General features: G+C 41.0%; 1 protein-coding gene across 1 annotated transcript; it reads right to left on the reverse strand.

Moving 5' to 3' along the window:
• Window positions 1-2,603: 2,603 nt before the first annotated feature.
• On the reverse strand, window positions 2,604-9,772 carry LOC307142581 (zona pellucida sperm-binding protein 4-like; the record flags this gene model as incomplete). Its single annotated transcript, XM_079843556.1, has 9 exons — window positions 2,604-3,241; window positions 6,906-6,978; window positions 7,070-7,217; window positions 7,287-7,479; window positions 7,566-7,723; window positions 7,791-7,888; window positions 7,960-8,147; window positions 8,225-8,408; window positions 9,701-9,772. The coding sequence occupies 9 exons, from the start codon at window positions 9,770-9,772 to the stop codon at window positions 2,604-2,606; spliced, it is 1,752 nt and encodes a 583-aa protein (XP_079699682.1).
• Between the last annotated feature and the right edge of the window lie 11,118 nt (window positions 9,773-20,890).

Consider the following 20,890-nt stretch of genomic DNA (forward strand, 5'->3'; position numbering starts at 1 on the left):
TCGAAGTACACATAAGATGAACTAGACAGAGACGTGTTCTCAGTAGAAAAACTATAACAAAACTTTATTATACAATGGTATAATTAAAAGAGCCATACCGTCATACTAGAGACACCTAACACGAGAGACTAGACCTGGTATTAGCTGTTACAAGAGACAATATGATTACCAATTGAACTGGAAAATACTGATTCGCTGGCAAGGCAGGTTACCTGTTCGAGATACGCGTGACGTTCACTACCTGTGCTCTGGAACCTGGGGCCCACGATCACACACACACACACACACACACACACACACACACACACACACACACACACACACACACACACACACACACACACACACACACACACACACACACACACACACACACACACACACACACAACCACACAACCACACAACCACACAACCACACAACCACACAACCACACAACCACACACACAACTACTACAAACCGATGATTCAAACAATATTGTGAAGTGCAGTTTACCACTACAATACGTGGTGCAGTGCGTGGGGACGGAACCAGGAACCTCTCTTGTGAGCAGCTACGCTAGTACTCTGGAAAGAAAAGGACAAGGGAGTTATCACTAGCAGAGTGGATAGAGAAATGTAAAACGATACACTACTAGAACAGCCAATACCACATCAGTCAGACAGAGCAGTAGACGGAGGCTACGGCAAAATAAACACAATAAAGAAAAGAAAAGATATATATATAAAACTTAATTCAGGCAAGGCAAAGCAGCAGGAGCAATCTGCCTGCAGACACAAAATAATTAAAATTAGTGCTTGATATACACATGCACAAATATTCACGTAGCATCGCAACCATTTCATAAAAACTTTATTTTCTTTTACCTCAATGTTGACATACGTTCTGACAGTGGAAAAACAGCCCTTTGCGTCAGTCTTCACAACCCTACATAACAGTTGTTACACACAGCATATTCATTAAATTCATTTATATTAAGAGTTGACAATAAAACAGTCATACAATATGTCAGGGCAACACAATCAGACTCATTTTACATGTGTTCAAAAGCTTTTAGTCACACACTGGATCTACTCGTAACACAATAAACAAACTTTTTACCTTCTTGGTGTTACTGCTTAATTGTGGTAAAGCTACCCGGCGTGTGCTTTGCCCAGGACCTTCAGTAATACACAGCGCAATTACCCGGAAGCGTCTGGCAGTAACGTTACAGCTACACGGCGGGTACTTTGCCTCAGACCTGTGTGCAAATGTATTCATTAAAATGCATATTTCCCAACAATGACACCCACATTATGGTTAACAGTAAAATGCACAAATAATACCTTCTTGATGCTACTGCTTAATTGTGGTAAAGCTACCCGGCGTGTGCTTTGCCCAGGACCTTCAGTAATACACAGCGCGATTACCCGGAAGCGTCTGGCAATCATTCAAACACCTTTGTGACACAGGAGAACCACATACCCGAGCAGCAACAAGACTGAAAATGTGTCCGTACACCAGAGAATATCTCTAAGCCCAACAGGCAGACGATTTTATAGAAACTGGCCCAGACGCAAATGGGTTGTTTAGCCACTCACGGCTAGCTGGGTGACGTCAGGGGTTTACCGTAGCTGCAGAGGGACAAACTTCAACCAGACAGCGATTACTCCGCCGGTTACACTCTACCCCCCCGATTTGTTATCGCCGTCCCGCCGATAAGCTCAATAGATCATAACTCTACCTTCCTTTAATAAAAAGAATAAAAGGTACACAAAATGCAAGGGGGTAACCTAATACCAAGGACGGAAAACTGTTGTCACTTTACTGCTAGACCCAAGTACTTGAGAGTTAGTAGCCACATCTGCCCTACTCACCACTGGCACTGGGAGATGGTGTAGGTTGGCATGTCGTCCTGCAGTAGTCCGAGCTGTTCTCCGGGGTGCCACTGAGCCAGCTGGTGTCTCGTCCGTGATGGGGGGACCTGCTGGGAGTCGGGCAAAGCCAGCAAGCTGGATAGGTGGAACCTCTTCCCAAGAGCGGACAAGAACCCATTGGCCAGGGGTGTCACAATCTGCTGACTGGCTTGTTTCCCCCTGCAGTTCCACAGGCCTGTTGGATGTTTGTGGGTCCTGGTCCAAGTGGACAGGTTTTAGCATGGTTCGATGTACTTGTCGTACTTTGCTTAGGTCCTGTGCTGGAGCCACAGAATATACTACCCCACCAAGTGGAGGTGCATGGATGACCTGATGTATTGTGGCGCCCCAGGCATCTTGGATCTTCGACCAGCCCCTCGTTGTATGATATCTGATGTAGACATGCTGTCCTTCAGCCAGTGGCTCACTCCGGATTTTCTGGTCATGCCGTTCTTTTCTCTTGGAAGCAGCAGCTTGCATCCGCTCCTTGGCATTCTGGAAGGCCACATTAAGGCGCCGCTGGTGGTCTCGGACCCATTCACACACATGCCCGTGTCCAGGCTCTTGTACCCTCCCAAGCAGGAAGTCCACCGGTAACTGGGGGTCTTGCCCGAACATCAGGTAATATGGTGAGTCGCCAGTTGTCTGATGAGCAGCAGTGTTGTAACTAAACACTAATTGGGGTAGGTGCTCTGGCCAGCGGCGCTTCAAATCCATGGGCAAAGTACGGAGCAGATCGTGCGGTTGAAACGCTCACACTGGCCGTTGCCCTGAGGGTGGTAAGGGGTGGTCCGGGTCTTCTGGATCCCGTACAGGGCACACAACTGGTAGATGATGGCATTCTCAAAGCTGCGTCCCTGATCAGAGTGCAGGCGAGCTGGGACCCCAAAACGAAAGAACCACTCCCGGATGAGCACGTTGGCCACAGTTGTTGCCTTCTGATCCCTGGTGGGCACGGCCTGTGTGAATTTAGTAAAAACATCAGTAATGATCAACACTTGTTCCCTACCATCCATTGCAGGCTCCAAGAAGGTGAAATCCACAGCCAATATCTGGTTTGGACGAGATGCCAGGAGGTGCCCCATGGGTGCATGTGGTCGGAGTTGCGAAGACTTCGCAAGGATACACCGCTCGCAGTTCTGACACCACTGCTTTATATCTTCCCCTATTCCAGGCCAATAGCACCGCAGTCTTATCAGCTCTGTGGTATGTTCAACCCCCTGGTGGCCATGGTCGTTGTGGAGCTGCTGTAGGACTTCCTCCTTTAGGCATGCAGGTAACAAGAGCTCACGCACCTCTTCGCCCCCATCTGAACGGAATGTTCGGCGGTAGAGCAGTCCATCGGCTACCACAAAACGGACCCATTGTTGCAGCAGCACACGGGTAGAGCCCGGCGTGTGCTTTGCCCAGGACCTTCAGTAATACACAGCGCGATTACCCAGAAGTGTCTGGCAATCAGTCAAACACCTTTGTGACACAGGAGAACCACATACCCGAGCAGCAACAAGACTGAAAATTTGTCCGTACACCAGAGAATATCTCTAAGCCCAACAGGCAGACGATTTTATAGAAACTGGCCCAGACGCAAATGGGTTGTTTAGCCACTCACGGCTAGATGGGTGACGTCAGGGGGTTACCGTAGCTGCAGAGGGACAAACTTCAACCAGACAGTGATTACTCCGCCGGTTATATATATATATATATATATATATATAGTAAATTATCGTTATCTGTGGTCTCTTAATCTCCTGTTCTTATTATAAGAATAAATAAATAAATAATAAATATTTCTTATCATTATAAGAAAATGATACATTCTACACAAAATTCAATCATCTTTTGAATTATGAACAGGGAAACAAAAAAGATACCAACAAAGGTACACTTTCATTCACTTGCATAATTACAGGATTTATATAATATATAAATATAACGGTCATATGTATTGGTTATAGGCATGATAAAACATTATGCAGTCGAAGGCTGTTTGAATGCAAGTCCGACCATCAATGATTTGATGCAGTTTATATGTAACACAGTTTCTGTGTTTTTCTTGTAGATTTTAACTGTCACTCGGAGTTCATTTAAAGGTCATTGAGAAGACAGATCTGGGGTATACATGTTCTTCGTACCCCGCTTAATACATCTGAGATGATTTGACAGATCACAGATCTTTTAATCGTGATAACTGATATCTGGCTAATTTGGTTCTTCAAATGAATTTGCAGATCGGATTAAAATATCTGGATTAAATTATTTTAGATTACTGCACGTTGCATTAATACTCAAAACCACGATCAGTAATGCAGCGATTGGCAGGCGGCAAGACAACGTAATGACATATTCCCAATTATTTATATTCACGATTTTATAGTATTTGTACACCCTTTACATTTTATTTCAATGTTGTAATTAGCAATTCATTTAATCTTTAAACAAAGTAGCTTATAGTCCAAATCTACATAAGCGACATGGTTTAGACCAGTTAATGTCACGCTCTGGAAACAGTTTATAAAGACCCCTTTCATGATTGAATGTTAGGGTTAAGTGTCAAAAAAGGACAAATTTTAAAAACATTTTAGACCCCATTTACACCTGTATTTAGCATAGTCCACTTGTGATCAGACTGATAAATGCTTTAGTACCAGATGTAAACCGGCCCTCACACAGCAACCCAGGTGGGATACACCAGTTAAGGGACTAAACCAGCTTTTATTGAAGCACCAGTCTACTTTTCAATAAACATTGGGGCTAGCCTAAAGAAAAAAGGCTGGTGACAATTTGGGATTTGAAAGGACAATGCAGGTTGAAACTGATTTTATTGCAGATGCAATTCTGTACTGCATGACTTTTGCTAATGCTTTCAAATAGCATCAGCAAAACAGAGGGACTTAGCATGCTCGAATATCAATTCAGGGACCCAGGTTTTCAACTGGATTTTTTCAACTTTGGCAAATAGGTCAGGTTTGGGCAGAAGCTTGGCTTGTTTAGTTCAAGCACAACCTTGAATAGGGTTGCCACCTTCAGTGTGGCAATATAAAGGCCTGTTCACACCGGGGCGATTTTCGCACGCGTTTATCGCCGACGTTTAACGCCTCGGGACTAAACAATGGGCGCCAATGTGAGTGTTCACACCGATGCGCAAAACGCCAGGCGTAAAAGCGTCATTTTTAAAAAAACGCCTCGGGTTCGTTTTTTTATTTTGACGCGGCGCGTAAAAAACTGTCCGACCAATGAGATCGCCGCTTTTGTTCACGTGCCTGGAGCTGCTGAAGTGACAGTAAAACACGACTTGGTGGCGCTCAAGCACAAAACGGTCTTGCCGAGCACACATTGATACGACGAAGAAGTAGTAAGTAGACAAAGAAGAAGATGAACTGTTAATGCTGCTTGCCAGTTAGCAAAAAGTGTGTGAATGGTTTTGTCCATATAAATATGTCTATGGTTTTGGCAAGCACGTAAATACTGTCTCTCTTCTCCTTCTGTGTGACAAGCAAGTGTCAGAGGCTTAAAGTGCCGCAGCACCATCTTGTGTACCGGGAGCGCATCGACTGAATGTGCACGTTCACTCGGCGCAGCACCAGTGAAAATCGCTTGGGTGTGAACACTCAAGACACGCCGAAAAACGGCACGAAAAACGCTGGCGATAAGCGCGCGCGATATTCGTCCCGGTGTGTACAGGCCTTAAGGGACACCCATTCACGAAAGATGATATTTTGAAGAAAGTTTGTAACCTGCTTTGGGGGCACCATTGACTTCCATAGTAATCTTCCTATGTGTTCAACAAAGAAATGTATACACGTTTCAAACAACTTGAGGGTGAGTAGATGACAGAATTTTCATTTTTGGGTGAACTGTCCCTTAAGCAGTCATTCTGAACCAGTAATTACTTTTTTGAAATTCAAATGTTTCTTTTTATTAATTTACTTAAATTATGACTCAATTATTGGTCCCATTTTTAGCTTTTTTTTTAAATGTCATAAATTTTATATGACAGGATTATTTATTATGTATGATTAATATAGCCTAGCTAAATTATAAATATTTATTAGGCTATAATCTATTAACCGGTATAAAAATTAAAAAACATTTAAAAAAAAAAAAAAAAAAAAGCTGTCTGCCAAGCTCTGATGGAATATTATATTATCCATTTAAAAATATATATATAGGCCTATACCTTTAGAAGCACGGATGTGTCTGTCACAGACCGGTCTGTCACCGCTGCTGCTTAAGTCAGACAGTCTGAGCAACTGAAATGCTTCTCATAAAGTGTGCAGTTGGCCTGAGATTCATCATGAGTTACTGGACAGACCCATTGATACCTTTTTGATATTCAGCTCTATATCTGGAGATCCTCTTGCGTTCAAACGGTGGATGCGACCTCGACATGTTTAAAAAAAAACAAAACACAAGTTTACAGGCACACTGGTACAGCACATGCTCGAGACTCTGCCGCTATGGCAACAAAGCAATCAAGCACAAATGAGCTCCTGTACTACTTATTGTGAAATTTATTTCTATAATTCTATTTGCTATCAGTATTCTCCACACTGCAAAATCCGTACGTGTTTATTGAACCATGTGTGGACCTATGTAAAATACGGGACAAATCGCATCTCGTATCAAACAATATGGGACATGATTTGTCCTGTATTTTACATATGTCCACACAGTCTTCATTTTGCTTGTAAATATGGGACGATTCCGTATTTTACGGGACAGGTGGTAACACTAACCTTGAAGAAAAAAAAAAAAGGTTTAGTAGTGTGGCCCAATAAAGCAAATCAAGAACAGCCATGAAAGATCAATACCAATGAGACAAGGTTGAGTTAAGAAGTTTATTAAAGTCACATGACCAGGTTAACTTCTCCACTAGACACCACAGTTTGTCCACTAGAGATGGTCTTGGCATTAACATCTCTTCCTGGAAAAGAAATTGTAGAATCGTGAGAAGCAATTAAAAACTGAATTCTCAAGGTTCCTGAAGTCAGTTTACGACAAGCACTCACTTTTCCTAGCGCAGCTTTGCTCACAGGAGCCAGAAGAGGGATGGCACACTGCTGTACTACAGTGGATGAAGATCTAACAGAGGAGAGGGGGGGGGGGTTAAGCCACACACAAAAAATAATAATAATAATAATAATAATAATTCAGGTAAGGCTGCAGAGCATACGGTTTCCTGTAGAGGAGCCAGTGATGCTGGATCCACAAATGTGAACATCTTCACAACAAAGCGCTTGTAGTGGGTTGGGAACTGAAGACCAGAAGATCCAGCCACCGGAACCAATGTGGTCAGGTAACGGTCATCCTGGTAAGGGCATCTGAAAGGCAAAGAGGCAGTCAGAAGTGCCTTATAGCACACTGGATGGATGAAGACTGGCCTTACTCACCCATCAACCAGAAGGTCCCACTGGGGTAGACTGAGTGGACTGGGGGTTGATGTCGCCCAGCAACGTCCCAGCATTAGGACAATGTTGGGGTCGGTCCTCTCCAAAATGTGCACCTCAACATACACAGGCTCCCGCAGGACTTTTGTGACTGGATAATCAGCATCACCGTAGTAGGACGTGTATGCCTCATCCCCTGAGGAAGAACACCAGCGTTTAACCAGAAACTGCTGCAACCTGGAGTTTTAGAAATACTTATGTATAGTTGGGACAGACACTTACCTTCTGCACAGCCTTTGGTGACACATTGACCATTTGCCAGTCTAAGCTCCACCCTGAGGGGTCCAGAAGCCGCTACTGGTGGAGGTGCAGGAACAGTATTGACCTCCACAACCAGAGCTTCCACAGAAGTAGCAGAGTACCTACACTGGAATAGAAGCCTAGACAACAAATAGTGAGCTTGTAGCACTTTTCAAGGATCAACATGCATGCTAAATAAAAACCTACTCAAAATGGCTGTCCCTTGTGATGGAACCAAGTGGTCCAACACCCACTTCATACGAGGAGGTCATTCGATTCTCATACACCACATATCCACTGTCCTCCTGCAAATAGTAACTGTTGACATCCAGTCCATTTTAAGCCATGCAGAAGAGAACCACAAGCAGCTACTCACCATCATGCTTGTGCCACATGCAGTGACAGGGAACTGGTATATAGCAAAAGAAGGTGTGGATCCCACAGGACTGCAAGGTGGGTCGTTTCCACCCAGGAGATGGACTGAATCCAGGCTCAAGCGAGGTAGTGTAACATCTCTAGCCACCACTACCACAAATTGACCATCTCTTATACACTGGACAGTCACTGGAACAAGGTAAAAGAACAGGTTGTTACTGAGGAGCAGTTTAAACAGGAACACCTTAACATTGACTCACTCTTACCTGCCTTCCCATAGAAACACTGCTGTCCGTTAAAGCAGCAGTTGATAGCTTCACACTCAGCACCACTGATACCAGGTGGGCCACATTGGATCTGCTCATAATCAGCTACAGCACATTTGTCAAGGGGCTCTGCCTGTGCCACTGGCTGCTTAGGCTGAAACTTTTGACTAGTTTGTTGTTGAACCTGCTGAGGAAACTGTTGACTAGCTTGTCGTTGAACCTGCTGAGGAAACTGTTGACTAGCTTGTCGTTGAACCTGCTGAGGAAACTGTTGACTAGCTTGTCGTTGAACCTGCTGAGGAAACTGTTGACTAGCTTGTCGTTGAACCTGCTGAGGAAACTGTTGACTAGCTTGTTGTTGAACTTGCTGAGGAAACTGTTGACTAGCTTGTTGTTGAACCTGCTTCTCAGTTTGCTTTAACATCAGAGCTTGAGGATTCCGGGGCAGATTACTCCACTGTGGAACAGCATGACAGAAAGCACAAAACCACACACAAAGTGCCAGTGATTGAACAGCACACCAAATTCCTGCCATTGTTCAACGGCTAGTCACACTATTGAGATGATGCCCTTTGGTCTTTTTGTATTCTATAGATTTTGGCTAATTAACGATAATCCCTCCCTCTTCATTAACGGTCATGATTCTCCAGACTTGCCCAAATTAGAGAAGCTAGTGACCAAATGTAAGAAAACAAGAAATATAATGAGATGTCTAGTAGGATGTGAGTGGGGTGCAAGCTTTAACTCACTAAGAAACATATTGTGCCCTTATAAGATCTGCAATAGAAAATTGATGCAGTACAAACTCAGGCACTTAGAATATGTTGTGCGGTGTTTAAATCATCCCAGCTGCAGCTCTGCAAGTGGAAGTGGGTGAAATGCCTTTAGCAGTGAGACGTCAACAGTTGTCTATTGTATACTGGGTAACATTGAAAGGGCATAAGGAATCACACCCTACTAGATATGTATTTCATGAGTTTCATATGTGAGATGGTGGTCCAGTGGGTTAAACCATGGAACTGATACACAGAAGGTTGCTGGTTCAATCCCAGTGGTCACCACCAGTGTGTCCTTGAGCAAGGCACTTTACTCCATTGTCCCTGTAATAAGGGCACTGTAAGTCGCTTTGGATAAACGCGTCTGCCAAATGCATAAATGTAAATGAGTGCTGGGAACATACTCAAGGAAATAATCGCAGTATAGGATGGATAGGTACACAATAGCCCAATCAATGGGGGTGGAGGAAATTAATATTGAGATAGCAGTTATATGTACTGATTCTATGGCAGCCCTGGAAAGTTTACAATCTGGTCATTCTGATAGTAGACAAGATATTGTATTTGAAATTTTACAGTCATTATACAGGCTAAATAATAAAGGAAATTAGATTTCCTTTAGACATTAGATTTCTTTGGGTTCCGGCACATGTAGGGGTGGAGGGCAATGAGGTGGTAGATATTCTTGCAAAGAACTCACTTGAAAGCAGAAATGTAGAGATTCACATTGATATGAGTAAATCAGAAGCCGAAACATGTATTCGTAAGGCATCTTACGAATACATTCGTAAGGCACATGACATAAGGCACAATACATTCGTAAGGCACATGACATCTGGCAGAAGCGTTGGGAAAGAGAGATAAAGGGGAGACACCTGTTTCAGATTCAGAAAAAAGTGAGAAAAGGAGAATGGAATTCAATATTAAGAAGGAAAGAATCATCATTAATTTTTAGACTTCGCATAGGACACACAGGGTTAAATGATAGTTTACATAAAATCAATAAACATCCTACAGGGATGTGCAATAAGTTTAATGAACCAGAAACAGTTGAACATGTTCTCATAAATTGCATAGCATATACAACTAAAGGTTTTTAGGCTTTGGCTTTAGGTTTTTAAAGGAAACAGGAATTGATTTAAGAATATAGGTGTTTTTTTTTTGGTCTGTTTGTTTGTTTGTTTTTCTCATTTCCCATCGATGCTCCACACTCCAGTTCAGTTGGTGGCGGTAATGCACCGAAAGCTGGTCTGCCAACCACCAATAAATTAAGAAGAAGAAGAAGAAGACTTGCTCAAATGGGAGCTTATGCTACCAGAACATTTTCATTGGTTCTCAAAATGATACACATGTAATGTTTCTTGACTCCAATTAGTCAGATTTGTCATATTGAAGAAAAATAAAAAAGTTCATGCTCTGAGGCCTGTTGCATGAAGCTAGCTGAACAAACTCAGAGTTTCAGAGTAGGTTTGGAGTTGACAAATCCAGATAAATCCAACCTGGGGTCCGTTCTTCGTACGTCGCTAACTCAGTTAGCTGGATTCACACATACTTTAAATGGAACTATGTTGTATTTACTTGTATCATTTCTTTTATGCTTATTGACAGGGATGTTTGATGACTTGTTGGTTGGAGACAGGGGTTATGCTTGCCAGCAATTTTTAATGGCCCCCTACCCTGACCCTGACACAAGGCCCCAGCAGCAATTCAACGTAGCCCACAGCAAAACCAGGGTCAAAAATTGTCAACGTGGCCTGGGAACATCACAAGAGAGAGCATCCCAGAGTGGCTGGCAGCATGTGCAATATAGCCACTATAAGAAAAGAGCAAATGCCACCACCAACTCCCTCCTGATGAAACTGACCCCATCACATTGGACTATCCATCTGGCAGAGCACTGATAGATGCAATAACAGCACAGTATTTCAATTGATTTCTAATTTTAAAAAAAGTACAGTACACATACTTGGGAGTCAAAGGGTTTTATTGATTTGCACATTGCTTAAAAAAGAAAGAAAAATAGTTGGTGCATTCTTAAAGTCTTTTAATTCACAACTATTGCAACACATACCATCTTCCAGTATTCAAACTCCTCAATCTGTAGTTTCAGCTTATTTTTTTACCAGTCATTTTATTTCATAGTCCAGCTTCAAATTTCTCTTATAGAGGACTGATGGTGTCTGTTTCCTGCTAAAGTAGTAACAGACTGGTTATGATTTTATTCTATACAGTTGTAACTTTATATGAAATTTTGCATTACCCTTTTTCTCTGGCCTGGGAAGCTTTGTGAAGAAGAGGCCTCATGAAGAGGATGCAGTTGTGAGTAATCCTATAATATAATAGACATGAGAAACTTTTTCCTCATTAAAAGATGTTCTAACAAAGCACATTTACCTCTGCAGCCGTCTCGGAGCACACAGATATTGTCTCCTCACAAGCTTCACCCTGTTAAACAAATAAGGCTATGCATATATAAATATATATAAATACATATTTAGCATGGCAATAGCATATTCTCATGGTATGTTCTGTACTGGGTACTATCTCTGTATGAGACCCTGTAGGTGGGTGTGCTGGCTTCAACAAGGTAAATGAACTTCTCCCAGCTGAAAAAACATTTTACAGCTAATTATTTAAAAAGGATCCAAAAGGTATGTACACCTACCCAGTATAAATGTATCCCATTTGGAAGAGCCAGCACCTGGATCCAAGGATGCACTCCCATCAATGCCATCCATGATGGGTCGACCCTGGTTAATGGAAAGGGCCAACTCCTCAAAAATACACTGCTGCAGAGGAGTTGGCCCTGTGGAAGCCCTGAACCGCAAAGTAAAAAAAAAAAACTGTAAAAAAAAAAAAAATATTGTAAAAAAAAAAAATCTATAATATTAGAATTTTTATAATAGTGATAAAAGGGTTTATTTAATTATATTCACAATCACAGCAGTTTTGGACTAAACTCTTCTTGAGCAGGCACTCGCAGTTTCAAAACTCCTGTAGGCCTATCTGTTTCATGAACGTTAAGATAACCTGAACACTACGTTTTATATTTCAATTTTATCTCTTGTTTAGTGATATTTAGGCTACCTGATGGATGATGAAAGTTTTCAGTCCCCTGTTCAAATACACTAGCGGCTGCAGCACTGTAGTGTGTGTGTTACGTCAATGAGGCTTAATTTGTAATTTTGACTTTAATCTCGAAATATTTCGACTTTAATCTCGAAATATTTCGACTTTAATCTCGAAATATTTCGACTTTAATCTCGAAATATTTCGACTTTCTAGATTTTTTTTTTTTTGTTTTTTATTACAGATTTTTCTTTTTTACAGATTTATTTATTTTTGCGGTTCAGGGCTTCCGTACCCCCCCCCCCCCCCAGGGTATTTCAGTTTTTAAAAATGCTATGCTAATTACTATGATTCTATGTTGATTAGCAATATTGAATACAGTGTTAAAGCCCTCAATCAAGTTAAAATGAGTACAAAAACAAGTTGTTGGAAAACAAAGTGATATCTGCTGAAATGTATGTAGAATATTCTCAAATACAAATCATCAAAAAGTTTGTAAATTTCACTAAAAAACATTTATTTCCCACATTCAACATACCCGTTTAAACTATACACCGATCAGGCATAACATTATGACAGGTGAAGTGAATAACACTGATCATCTCTTCATCACGACACCTGTTAGTGGGTGGGATGTGAACAAGTGAACATTTTGAAAAGTTAATGCTGGTTCTGAAGTTAATGCTGGTTTTGATAGAAAGGTGTCAGAATACACAGTGCATCGCAGTTTGTTGGGTGCCCATGCTGAGCCCTGTCCACCGCCGAAAGCACCAACAGTGGACACGTGAGCATCAGAACTGGACCACGGAGCAATGGAAGAAGATGGCCTGGTCTGATGAATCACGGTTTCTTTTACATCACGTGGAGGGCCGGGTGTGTGTGCGTCGCTTATCTGGGGAACACATGGCATAATGTTATGCTTGATCAGTGTATTTAAATATTTAATAGGCACACTTTCAATCCGAACATGAACTTTACTTATTTAGGCAACTTCGGGCAATGCTTTTTCTTATGAGTCTGTAGATTAGATAAATGGGCGAAACTCTTCCCACATGAAGAGCACTGGTGCGGCTTCTCTCCAGTATGAACTCTCTCATGACCTTTCATGTTTCCCAACTGAGTGAAACTCTTCCCACAGTGTGAGCACTTGTACGGTTTCTCTCCAGTGTGAATTCTCTGGTGTCTTTTTAAGGTGCGCGATGTAGTGAAGGTCTTCCCGCAGTCAAAGCACCAATGAGGTCTCACACCAGTATGAATACGCTCATGCTCTTGTAAAGTGTGCACTTGTGTAAAATACTTTCCACATACAGAACAAACGTAAGGCTTCACAGCAGCATGAATTATAAGGTGTGCCCTTAAGTTTGATGCCACAACAAATGTTTTCTCACACTGATCACAGCTGAATGATCTCACTCCAGAGTGAGTGCGCAGATGATCATCGAGAGATCTTTTGCTCCTGTAACTCTTTCCGCACTGAGAGCATGTGAACGGTTTCTCTCCAGTGTGAATCGTCATGTGTCTGTTTAGGTTTGATTTATCTGTGAAACTCTTTCCACACTCAGAGCAGGTGCAAGATCCTTTGACTCCAGTTTTTCGAGCTTGCTTTTGTGTGAAACTCTTTTCAGTCTTTAAAGCGACTGTGTTTCCATCTTCATTTGTGAAATTATGAGGTTTTTGCTGTTTGTCTTCATTCACTTCCACCGGGTCTAAAAATCAACATATTCAATTCCGTAATTCAATAAAAGAAGGACAAATGAGAAACAATGGTTCAATTACAACTTAGCACAAATCCAGTTTACCACTGAGAATAAACTCAGCAAAAAAAGAAATGTCTCTTTTTCAGGATAATGTATTTTAAAGGCCTTCTGAAGCGATATCCATATATATCCATATTTAAACCTTTATAGACTATAAAATAACTAGCTTCTGGTGGTCAGCCATACGCAAGTCGACTTTACAGCAAAAAAGTAACCCCCTGGCGAGATGTACAGGAGCATCACACGCTTTGACGCCTCTCGCGGATAGTGCTGGGCAACAAACTCAAGCCCCTCTTCTCTTATATCAAAATCCTCCACCATTTCTCTTTAATAATTCTTGTTTTAAACTCTAATTCGTGATCTGTGTTTTGTTTTGCTCTATCCTTTGCGCTTCTGCGTTCGTCAAAGGGTTACTCTTTAGTCGCAACTCGATGCGCACAACAATCTGCCGGAAGTTAGTTATTTTAGTCTACAAAATTTTAAATATGGATATTTTTCTTACACAAGCGCATCACTTCGCTTCAGAAGGCCTTTATTAACGGGAGCCATGTGAAGCAAGTATATGATGGATAGATGCACTTTTATGGACTTCAAAAATGACCCAACAATTCACTGCCATTATAAAGCTTGGAAAATAAATCTGATTGTAATCGTCTGAAAGAAGAATGTCATATACACCTAGGATGACTTGAGGGTGAGTAAATCATGGGCAAATTTTCATTTTTGGGTGAACTAACCCTTTAACACAATGACTTGCCGCCGCCTACTGGCGATATATAATCATAATCCAACTACTGTTTCATTTTGTCATTCATTTAATATTTCTGTATTCAAAAAGTTGTTTAAAACATTAATCTCATTATTATGTAATTGTTATGCATTTACTGCCCTCTCTGAGCAGCATTACATCTAAAATCTCTTTACAAATACATATAAAATCAAATGCCGCTTCTTTGCCACCTCTGCAATGCAAAGGTGTAGGTTGTTACTGATTTAATTGGCCATCATGTTATTGTAATTTAATTGACTAAGTTTAAGAAAATGAACATTAAAGATGGCATACATATTTAATAAGATTAGAAAAAAAATATCCTATAGCCTATAAAAGGTAAAAAAAAAAAAAAATTTACTCCTGGAAATCAATTGCGCCTTATGGGTAACAAAATTTCTGAAAATGACAAACGGCAATAAATAGCCCATAAAAATAATTGTTCAAAGTGTTATTTCAGGGTTTTGATATCTCCTTATGACAGAGAGACAGCACTATATTATAATGGTTATGTTTAGCACTATATTTATTTAACATTACAATTTTTTTATTTATTTAACATAAACAATTTAAATTAGGCTGCACATTTTTGTTATGTGATCTCGAGTTGCCATCTCCTTCACCTTATTGGAATCGAAATTAGGAATCAATAAGAATTGGAATGGATAAGTAGAATCAGAATCGTTAAAATTCAAAATATACCCCGTTATAGTCTTGTATACATCTCATTTGTCTCAGTTGTTGAATTGTTTCATGTTCATACAAATATTTACACATAAGAAATTTGCTGGGAAAAAGCAGTTGAAAATGGGAGAACGTTTCTTTTTCGCTGAGTTTAGTATTTAGTTTCAAGTGTATTATACACCAACCTATTTGTTGCTCTGTCTCTTCATCTTTTATTCTGCAGGGTTCTTCCTCAAACTCCATCTTTACAATAGTATGTCAGTAGTTTCTCCTGGAGTAACTCCTCCTGCTTGCCGCTTCTTCTCCTGTGGGAAGATGGGAATATTCCAAGCATTTAAACTCTCTTGAACGGCTGTGGGAGCGGCTTCATTGACTGAAGGTGTGAACTGTGGCCGCTGTTGCTCATTTAGCAGATGATCATCACGCATACAATCGCTCTCAATTATCCAGCTTTAAGTGTTTTGCTCAAAACAACCATTTAAAAATAATTTCATCATTTCAATTTCAAACTCTCGAACTCAAAATTTGTTATATGATTAAATGAAAATGTATTCTTCAGTTGCTCATATCGGTGCCCCCAATTGCTACCTCCATCTTCATACCTCGACATTGTCAACTATCTTGTTCATGGTATAAGCACATACCAGTGAACAATTCAAAAACTATAAATCTCTTGAAGCCCACGGACATTTCACCAATGGCTGGGGATTTATTTACATTCCGACCGAAGGACTGCACGACAACACAGTAGTATCAGCAAAGGTGGGTTGTAATGATGTCATGTTAACTGTATAATTCATCAATAATTAACCTCTTAACCTGCGCCCCTATTTTTGAGAATATTCTGAAAACGACATACCCAAATGAAAATGTCTGCAGCTCTTAAACCCTATGGTCTATATTCATAAATCTGGTCGATTATTAGTCAATACGTTCTGGCTCGACCAAAATTCTGATTGGTCGATTTTTTGCCGTGTTCATTTCATTAGTTTTGCCGCGTTCATTTCATCAGGTGGAAAGCATTAATTGCTAATGGGGGTGTTTTCAGAGCACCCCTGTTTCACAGGTAACAGTCTGTCTTCAGAACACCCCCCTTGTTTTCACTTCTTTTGGATTAGCCCGACCCACTGGAGAAGAGACACAGATTGAAATAACGTTAGGCTACTTGGCTGTATATTATTTATTTAATTGTGAGAGCGTTTTCCAAGTCAGTCCTCTTCTACCATGTCAACAAAGACATCGGCAGTGTGGCAGCATTTAAAAATAATAGAAAATGGGAAAAAAGTCGAATGCAAATTTTGCAAGCAACAGTTTGCATATCACAGCTTGACGACAAACATGTCATATCACCTAAAAACGGTAAGCTAACTTGTCTGCGTTAGGTTGCCCCGTCTGTTTTGAGTAGGCTATATGAACATATCAGAATTGCCATATTTCAATGTTTTAGTGTAATAATCGTTTTATAACTGCAGGCGCACCCATCAACAATTAAGGCATCCCCCAGACACACCCAGACCACGCTGGATTTTAAGCCTCCTTTATCATTCAAACGGAAAAAATAATATCACAGAAGGAATTATTAACTTTATTGCTCAGGATATGAGGCCCATTGCTGTTGTGGAGGGCCAAGGTTTTAAAGGTGTTAAGACATGCATGGCTTAATATAACAAATTATGTATCTTACTGAAATATGTAGTAGAAAACCCATGAAAGATCTACGTTATTAAAAAAATAAATGTTATATTTGGACAATGGGCGGCACCATTTTGTTTGCGCTCTAGGTTAATGACGTAGAATGGTTGCAATCCACTGGCGCTACCTGTAGCTATTTTTGTACCACAACACAACTCGATATTTATACGATGCCACATTGTGTGGCTTTTGGCTGTAATTTTCAGTCGAAGGGAAACAAAAGTGATGCAAGTCTTCACGCCTTTCCTAAAGATAAGAAAAGGAGGAAAAAATGGGAAGATGCCAGTGGATGAACACAACTGCCTAAAGACCCGCGTCTCTGTTCTCTCCACTTTAACCCTAATGACTTCGAGGCTTTTAGTAGACCAAAGTTACTGAAAGAGCTTTCATGTGGGGATGGTTATAAGCGGAGGCTTAAACCAAATTCTGTACCATCGATCTTTCCCCACAGGGAGTCTAAACGCCCCCGGATATCAAGTGAAATCTGCGCTGTGAAACTGCAGAAACAAGAAGTGCTAGATGCCATCCTGACAGGATGTAAACATGACGCTGCAGCCACTGAGGGGGTAATTTCAAGCTTGTTCTTGGAGGATCCTGACGATTCGTCAGTTCGGTCAGTCTGTAAGTGTACAGTGTTCTCCAGTCATGACTGATGTAGCAACGCAGACGGACGCAGCAGTACAGTGGTCTGTGGATGGGTGTGACATCGACCATATTTATGCAGCAGTGCCTGCTGAAGCGGTTGAGAGAGGTGAGCAAGTACATCAGGAATGCCTGTCCCAGGATCTGTTCCTTTCAGATGATGAAATTACTGAGGGAAGTCAGGCACAAGACATACATTCTGATTCGGAATATAACGCAAGTCCACCTGAGCCTTCTCAAAGCAGTCAGGAATCTCAAGCTTCAAATGACAGCCATAAAGACAGGTTACATTTACATTTGGCAGACACTTTTATCCAAAGCGACTTACAGGGCCCTTATTACAGGGACAATCCCCCTGGAGCAACATGGAGTAAAGTGCCTTGCTCAAGGACACACTGGTGGTGACCGCTGGGATCGAATCAGCAACCTTCTGTGTGTCAGTTCCATGGTTTAACCCACTGGACCACCATCTCACATGGTTGTTTGTTGTTTTTGAGCAACAGTTAAAAACATTACTGCAGCATTGTATAAAGTGTGGCGCTTCGATGGTCATGGAGGATATGACAGAGGTGGAAAATTAAGGATCACAGCGGATTCTGGATCTCACATGTTGATGGCTGTAGTTATAGATGGCTGATACTGTAAGTGGTACCAAGGGGGCTGAAAACCTGCTATTGGCAGCGTCTGTGTTTTTCAGTGGCATTCATTTTTCTAAATTTGAACAGTTCTGGAAGACCATGAACCTCAAAACAATAAGAGAACAAACCTACACAGCACTTAGGAATAAGTATGTGTTTCCAGTCATTGAGAAGACATGGGCCAAAGAACAGAATGCAGTGTTGAGCAGTATGAAATCAAGAGAAACAGAAGTGGTCCTCTGTGGAGATGGCCGGTGTGACTCTCCCGGTCATGGTGCCAAATATTGCACCTACACTTTTATAGATGTGGAGAGTCAAAAAGTGGCTGACTTCAAAGTGATAAGCTGCACCCAAGTTTCAAGCTCGAACACCATGGAGATACGAGGTTTTAAGGAAGCTCTTAAATCCATAGAAGAAAATGTAGTGAAGGTCTCTATCATTTCGACCGACAGGCATCCACAAATTGTTAAAGAAATGAGGGTCTGAGGTTTTAAGGAAGCTCTTAAATCCATAGAAGAAAATGTAGTGAAGGTCTCTATCATTTCGACCGACAGGCATCCACAAATTGTTAAAGAAATGAGGGTCAGTAACCCAGAGAAACACCACGAATTTGACCCCTGGCATGTGGCAAAAGGAGTGTCCAAAAAAACTGGCCATTGTAGCTAAGAGGAAAGAATGTGAAGGCCTGGGAGAGTGGATACCATCCATTGTTAATCATTTATGGTGGAGTGCCCAAACCTGTGAGGGTAATGCCGAGGTGCTGAAGGAGAAGTGGGTGTCAGTAATACACCATGTTACCAACCGCCATGACTGGCCAGGTAACAGACATTACCACAGATGTGCTCATGAGCCCCTTGATGAACCGAGTGAGAGAAGGAAGCTTTGGTTGAGTCCAGAATCTGAAGCCCACAAAGCACTGGTGAGGACAGTTAAAGACAAGCGACTTTTGAAAGACCTGGACCACCTGACGAAGTGCATCCACACTACAACACTAGAGGTATGTTTAGTTATAAACAGTTACATCTAAAAATAATTTGGTAGTATTTTTCACACTCAATTAAATTTGTGTAAATGTTTGTTTCAGGTGTACCACTCAATGTACCTCAAATACCTTCCAAAGAGAATACATTTTGGATATGATGTGATGGTCCATCCCTCCATGCTTGCTGCTCTGGATCATAACAACAACGCAATCAGGGAACAGGTGAGTGTACTATTTACACAGCTCTCCACAGCACGTATGTCCATTTTGCCGATTTTGAGATTTTTTGACGGATTGAATGTCCAGGTTCATTTCCGTATTCAGTATGCTTCACATATCTAAATGGCCAATGAAAAGTTGTGAAATCATGTCATCTGATTTTCACGTATATCCATTTGGTGTCAAAGCTGTCAATCACGCCGCGTTTCTCCCGCCCTGTGGAAGCATCTCGCCGGTCTCGTGAAGTTTCATCGAAGCTCAGCACTGGATAGCCGAAAGTACGACATTGCAGCTCTCCACAGTTTAGTTCTAATCTAGTTCTTCACAGATTAGTTTGCTTGCTAGTATGTAACTAAACTCGGTCTCATTGATAAGATTCAAACTTTTTTTTTCTTAGTCAAACTGATCAAATTATAGCCTGTAATGCTACTGTCATGATTGTCACTAGAACATGCCTCACTCATACTGCTATCACCGCTTGCCAGAGGCTGAGAATGTCCAGCACGTATTCCTCTGTCAGTATGAAACGCGACTTGGCCATTCTAATTAATGATCGGAAGAATGTGTATCGACCACCGTTACTGTAAAATATGCACGTATGTCCATTTAAACTGAATTTTGGTCAAATGTGGATTATATCATTACACTGGCAAGAATATGGTTACATGTAAAGATGCCGTACCAAGTATGACAACGCTACATTCAACTGCTTTTGAAATACAGTGTTTTTTTCACCTCCTGAAAAGTAACCGTTTTGGACATACATGAGTTTCATCGGGCAGCGACGATATGCTTGTGTTTCTCGCACACAACACAAAAAAGTGTGGAGTGGACACTGATTGTACTCTCTGTGAGTGAGTAGCCATTTGTTTATTTCATTGTTTTTATATTATTTCGTTTTGGACATTAATACAATTTTAGAATTTTATTTTGCACATTTATTTGAAATACTTGTGGATTTGGGCATTTGATTAATTTATTTTTGTATTTGTTCAGGGTGCGCCTACCTTTTATGCACGATTTAGTTTCGTTTAAAATTTGGCTGTAATTTTGTAGCCTACTTTTATGGTTCCCTTTTATTATTGTGCAAACTGCTAATTTATTTCTAGTATTATTTATTGGATTTGGGCACTTTATTATTAAATTTTTTATTTGGAGCCTAATGCGCGATGCGCTGTGCCCACTGTTTGTATTAGTTTTGAGCCTATGCTTTATTTTTCAGTTATGCACTTTATTTTGTTTCTGCTTGTTTAATAAATATTCCTTTTTTATTCAAGTGGACGTGCCTTTTGTGTTTAAGAGCGGCTGAAATGATATTGTCTGTCAGTTATTATAATACATATGACAAAAACAATTGTCTAAATTATGTTGCATATTCCTCAAAAGTTCTTGTGATGAAATCACTAGCTGACAACATAGTAGTATATTTTTGGAAATC

The sequence above is a fragment of the Gobio gobio genome (genome assembly GCF_949357685.1).
Source record: "Gobio gobio genome assembly, chromosome: 18".
NCBI lineage: Eukaryota > Metazoa > Chordata > Actinopteri > Cypriniformes > Gobionidae > Gobio > Gobio gobio.